Source organism: Lactuca virosa, chromosome 8, assembly GCF_052849685.1.
Source record: "Lactuca virosa cultivar CGN04683 chromosome 8, Lactuca_virosa_CGN04683_v6, whole genome shotgun sequence".
Taxonomy (NCBI): Eukaryota; Viridiplantae; Streptophyta; class Magnoliopsida; order Asterales; family Asteraceae; genus Lactuca; species Lactuca virosa.
In genome coordinates this window covers 123,866,290-123,872,431 of record NC_136433.1, presented here as the reverse complement: position 1 = coordinate 123,872,431, position 6,142 = coordinate 123,866,290, and the positions used below count along the sequence as shown (strand labels likewise).

Here is a 6,142-nt window from a genome sequence, read left to right as displayed (position 1 = left end):
GATTTTTGATACTCTGATTCTATGGATTTGATTTGAAAACAAAGGTTTATATCTTGTGGTTTTTGTGGAAATGTTTTATATAAAAATGAAAAAATTTATCATGGTTTTTGGGATGCTACAGTTCGATTTTTGGTAAGTTTGCCTAATGAACTTCATGAATTTTTTGAATTTCTGGTTGTATGTGTCCTCCTCTTTCTTCAATGAAAACACTTTTTGTTTTGTTATATTACCTTGTTGAAACGCTTTTTTGTTGATTTTGGTCACAATCATCTTTGGTTGTTATGGTGCAGGAAATTTCAGTGATGTTTTCATCATCTATGCTTTGTGTAACCTTGATTGAATCAAGACATACTTGACTTAAACTTGTCACAATCAAAAGTTGATCCATCCGTAAAATTTCATTGCGTTGAACCTCGTGGGATTAAAATTTTACTTCGTATTTGTATCTCAAACTAATGATGTATACAACAGACATGCTTAAATACCAAGTTTTTTCTAGAAGAACCTTCATTGTACAAGTATGTACCCCTACTTGCATATAATACTATCTTACATAAAAAAGTCAACTAGATCCTTGTTTCTGGTATGGACAGACTAAACTGCAACTATATAGCATACTTCGAACCTTCAAAATACCAAGAGAGTGAATCTGAGCTTTAATCCAAAATTAAACAACAATTCATCACAGCTTGATTGAGAGAGAGAGAGAAAAAAAAATTAAGAGGATGTATGGAATGAGGAGGTTGTGGTTAGGAGATGCCGACGATGTGAAGGAGGTCAGGAGACACCGACGACCATAAAATGAAGGATTATAGGGTCGGTGGTGGTGCAAGGAGAAACCGGTGTGATTTGTTCAAATGAAGATGAAGTGGTGGAGTCAATTGAAGGTGAATGAGAAGTTTGTGCATAAAGGCCTACTATGCAAGTGTGTCCTTTTTCCATTCAGACTCCCTCCAAAGTCTTATTCGCTCGTATGTGCCTTTCAAATTCAAATGTCGAAATAAGAAGTAAACAAATGCTCTGAATCGGTCAGATTTAAAGTTGCCTCTTATTAAGAGACAATAAGAGGTAAACAAGCATGACCTAAGTTTCGTCTTAGATTTCGCCCATGAGAAGTAACCAAATCGAATATCATTGTCGGATTACGTCTTTTGTTATTAAACCTCGCGTCATTTGTTGTTCTCTACATGAAACATATCCTCGCCAAAATGATTGTGCCCAACAATTTTTTCGATTTATTGGAAAGCCTTGAGTTTTCAGTTGCCTCCAATAGTGAAGTAAACTCTAATGATTGTTGCACGATGATTTTACATGTTGTCCGTTGTTCCATCATTTTCGTAAAACATCCACAATCGCAAAATAATGATTGGATTAAATATTCATGATATATCTAGATATACTTAAAAAAATAATAATTAACTTTTAATATAAATAAATAAACTAATTAGTTTTTGCTAACTTAAAATTAGAGATATAGCCACCATAGACTATTTCGTAAGGCTATGAGGAGGAAGGGAAGGACTTTTTAAAACTCCTGCCACAAATGAGTATGCAAGAAGTCGTTGGATTCGCACACATGTATTTGACACCATCAACATCAACAACGATGAAATTGATCTTAGAACTTGCTTCTACATAACCCAAAAACTATGTCGATGTGTGTGGAATATGGTATACCTAGTACCTTGGTTGATCATATTGGTTTGGGAAAGGAAACCGTCCGAGTATTTTTGAGGAAAAACGGTTTGTAAAGTGGCATTAAAAAGACAGCATTTTTGTGAACTTTACAAATTGCCAATTACGCACTTTAAAATACTTCAATAATTAAATGGATATCGCAAATAAATCACCAACTCTAAATGGCACTTCAAAATCACAAGGAAAACTTTGCAAACTTGGTTGCCTTAATGTACGATTTTATGGTCACTAATTATGACTTTTTTATGGTTATTTCAAAAAATGACTAAATTTTAAGAATACAAAAAAATTTGAAGGAACATAAATTTCATACTGCTTCTTTGAATTTGACAAACAACCCATAAAGTTTACTTTATATTGTTAACAACGAAAATTACTAAAAAATAAACGCAGCCTTCTAGAATTAACCAAAATGTTCCTCTTCCAACACATACAAAAGTCTACTTAATCTTCTTCTTTGGCCTTAGCTGCAACCACACAAAAAAGAAAAAAGAAAAAAAATAATAAACATACATAAAATACATCACATAAAAGCATTTTAACAAAAGAAATTTTTTGAAGGGATTCTTAATTAATACCTGGTTGCTGTGGCCACACTTCTTCTTCCTGCAGTTCACAGCCCTTGGGTGCAGGCGAGCATAACACCTAAAAGGAAACCATTAAGCCCATACATTGTGATCAATAAATCTTATAACAAAAAATTAAACGCAAAGTAAGGAATGGAAAAAATAGTATAAAAATGGATATAGGTTTTTGATGTACAACTCACTTGCGACAAATGGTCTTGTCTTGATTGTATTTCCTTGCCAATGCCATCAAAGAGGGCTCAATGATTCCTCCCCTTAGCCTCAACACCAAATGAAGGGTGGACTCTGTACACACATTTCAAGATTGCATTTTAAAATGTGGTATAATTTAATAACATTCAATCTAAATTTGTTAATGTGGTAGCTCTTATGCAATTCTAGTATTGTTTCTAGTATTGTTTCTATACACAATGCTAGCAATGAAAATACAATGAAAATTCAAAGGGCAACTCTTGGTGATGAAACTAATTTGAACACCTAAGCTCAAGGAAATCAATACCAACAAAAAAATATAGTGGGATCATCATACTTGATCTATTACTAATATCAAATGAACTAACTCATCATCGGCTAAATTTGGACAGTTACATTAAAATATCAAATGAACTCATCATCGGCTAAATACCGCAATGTTATTTTTAATAGGATTTAAAAAAGAGGAACACATACCATGCTTCTAAACAGTCATTCTGTTATACGTTATCAATTAAGGTCTAATTCATCAAATCGACATAAAGTGTTAACTTCAATGAGCAGAAAAGAGTAAAACCTTTCTGGATGTTGTAATCAGCAAGAGTTCGGCCATCTTCAAGTTGCTTTCCGGCAAAGATCAACCTCTGCTGATCCGGTGGAATACCTACGATACAAAATCATTTAATCGCGCTTTTCTTATAGATGATCTCAATCCTCAAGTTCAAATTAAATATATCGGCAAACACCATACCTTCCTTGTCCTGAATCTTTGCCTTTACATTGTCGATGGTGTCACTGCTCTCAACCTCGAGGGTTATGGTTTTCCCGGTTAGGGTTTTCACGAAGATCTGCATCTTTCTCTCTCTCGGTGGCGACGCTGATGAAGATTCGAGCACATGATGGACTTTATATTCATGTTTCGCGATTAGGGTACTGAGTTGGGTTATTCTAGGCCCACTGGTCTTTTTTTTTTTATCCACATTTTTTTTCTCCAATAAATGCTGTGAATAATTTCTTCATAAAAATTAAATATCAGTCGATTATAATTTACCATAATATAATGAAATTTATCTTATAGAATTATCTATCTATATAAAATATTTAGGCACGTTTGGAATTGTTTATTTAAGGGACTTATTAGACCAGAGGGTAGGGATGAGAGTGGGTCCAAACCCGGACAGGTAGACCTGGACCCGGAATACCCAGAACCGGTTAATGGAATTTTGTAGGATCGGTATATAGTAACCGGTTCCGGTTCGGTTCCGGATAAGGTACCAAGTAAAGTGGATCTAGAACCGGAAAACCCGGAAACATTAAAGTGGGTCGGGTGGAACCGGGTAAAGTGGGTCTTGAACCGGAAAATCCGGAATTTTTGGGTAATTACTTAGTGGTTGAACTTTGAAAATTTTAAACTTTGATATCCCAACTTCGGGGGACTGTAAGTCATTGAATATTAAACCAAAAAATTCAAAATTATAGTCTAAAATTATGTATAAACTCTAAACTACACGTTGCAAAAAAAACTCATGATAATTCGACTTCAAACGAATTAGATACGCATTTTTAAAATTTCACAAAATATAAAAATAAAGCTGAAAAACAGAAAATTCACAGCATTGCTATCACGACTTTGGAAGACTGTAAATCAATGAATATGAAACCAAAATGACTAAATTATAGTTTAAAATTATGTAAAAACTCTAAACTACACGTTGCAAAAAACCTCATGATAATCCGACTTCAAACGAATTAGATATGCATTTTTAAAATTTCACAAAATATAAAAACAAAGGTGAAAAACGGAAAATTCACAGCATTGATATTCCGACTTTGGGGAACTGTAAGTCAATAAATATGAAACCAAAAATGACAAAATTATATCCTAAAATCATGTACAAACTCTAGACTACACTTTGGAAAAAACTGCATGCTATTCTGACTTTAAACGAATTAAATATGCACGTTTTAAAAATTCACATAATACAAAAAAAATATCTAAAAAACATAAAATGTCCAGCTTTGATATCCCGAATTTGAGGGGCTGTAAATCAATGAATATTAACTTAAAATTGACAAAATTATAGTCTAAAATCATGTACAAACTATAAAATGAACTCTGGAAAAAACTTCATGTCAATCCGACTTCAAACGAATGAGATATGCATGTTTTAAACTTTTCATAGAAACCGGTTCTGGCCCCTAAAATCGGTTCCGGTTATTAAACCCGGTTTACCCAGACCCGAAGGACCCGGAACCCGGATAAAATCATTCTTTAAACTCGAGACCCGGACCGGTTCTACATATTCCGGTTCTAACGGTTTCGGTCCGGTTTTCCGGTTCTAAATCCCATCCCTACCAGAGGGAGTGGGGTGCGGCCACTGTCGCACTTTGGTGCCACGTGTGCAGGAACACTACCCCCCCCCCCCCACCACGGTAAGGGTGCGGTAGGGAGTGCACTGCGGCCTTGGAAGGGAGCACTCCTTGGGTGATTGTGATTTGATAACTTTCTTACCTTTGAAACACAACCAATGAAAATTTTTATTTATTAAAAAAAAAAACAAGTGTGGCACCGCTCCTTGGGTGTGGTATGAAATCACACTTTTGTGGTAAAGGATGAGGTGGCGTCTACGTGACAGTGAAGGGAGTGTAACTTTTATAGCATCACTCCCTCCAGCCTTAATTTACTGGTTTATAACCTGTGGGAACCACGGTTACAAAATTAATTAAACTTTCATAGTAAAAACTTAAAATTATTAATTAATTATTTTAAATAAATTATTAATTAAGAGATATATTTTTAGTTATATAAAATTATAATCGTTGATTCAAGTAAATACGTGAAATTATATCACCTTATAATATGTATTAATTTTATTTTATTTTTTATTCTAATGTTATTAATTTAATGTAATTAGAGTGAAAAATTTCAATTTTCAAATTTGAAATGGAGAATCAATATGTTGACAAGTGGCATGATATTAATTATGAGACCTAATAAGACGACACTTGGCAAAATAACTACTTTTTTATTGGTATAGGGAGATTAGGTTATTACGTAAGCATTTTAAAATGTTTGGATATAAAAGATTTAAAATTACTTATTAGTTTGAATAAATAGTTTTTGATAATTTTCATCTTATTATATATTAATCTTTCTTTTTAATCCGTGAAACAAATATATTCTAGAGTAAATTACGTGAATGGTCCATGTGGTTTAGGGTAATTTACACGTTTGGTCCCTAATTATTTTTTTGTTAACTCCGGCAGTCCTTAAGATGTATTTATGTTGCACGATGGATCCCTCAACGGCATAAAATGACTAAATTACCCTCCTTTATTTATTTTTTAATTTGTTTATTGTTTATTTGTTATTTTTTTATTAAAAATCTTGTTAATTCATAAGATATGACCCATCCTCTCAAGTCTTCCTCTTCACCCTTTCAACCATCTTCAACCTTGAACAATTAATCCATCACCGGGCACAAACAACAACACTAGTCCACATCACCCATCGGTCGCCGGCCAGACTAATATCATCGGTCTCTACCTCCAACCAATATCACAAACAACATACCCTTCCTTAATCAAAGATTCGAACAACCACTAACTACCGATACCCCTATCCACCTCCAACAATCGCCACCACCAATCACTGATACCTATGT

At 33.9% G+C, this 6,142-nt stretch overlaps 1 protein-coding gene across 1 annotated transcript; it reads right to left on the bottom strand.

The window, feature by feature from the left end:
- Positions 1 to 1,987: 1,987 nt before the first annotated feature.
- Positions 1,988 to 3,378, bottom strand: LOC145128911 (ubiquitin-ribosomal protein eL40 fusion protein). Its single transcript, XM_079063685.1, has 5 exons — positions 3,229 to 3,378; positions 3,055 to 3,141; positions 2,468 to 2,570; positions 2,277 to 2,343; positions 1,988 to 2,165 (listed from the first exon to the last, which is right to left on the bottom strand). The coding sequence occupies exons 1-5, from the start codon at positions 3,329 to 3,331 to the stop codon at positions 2,139 to 2,141; spliced, it is 387 nt and encodes a 128-aa protein (XP_078919811.1). The 5' UTR covers positions 3,332 to 3,378; the 3' UTR covers positions 1,988 to 2,138.
- Between the last annotated feature and the right edge of the window lie 2,764 nt (positions 3,379 to 6,142).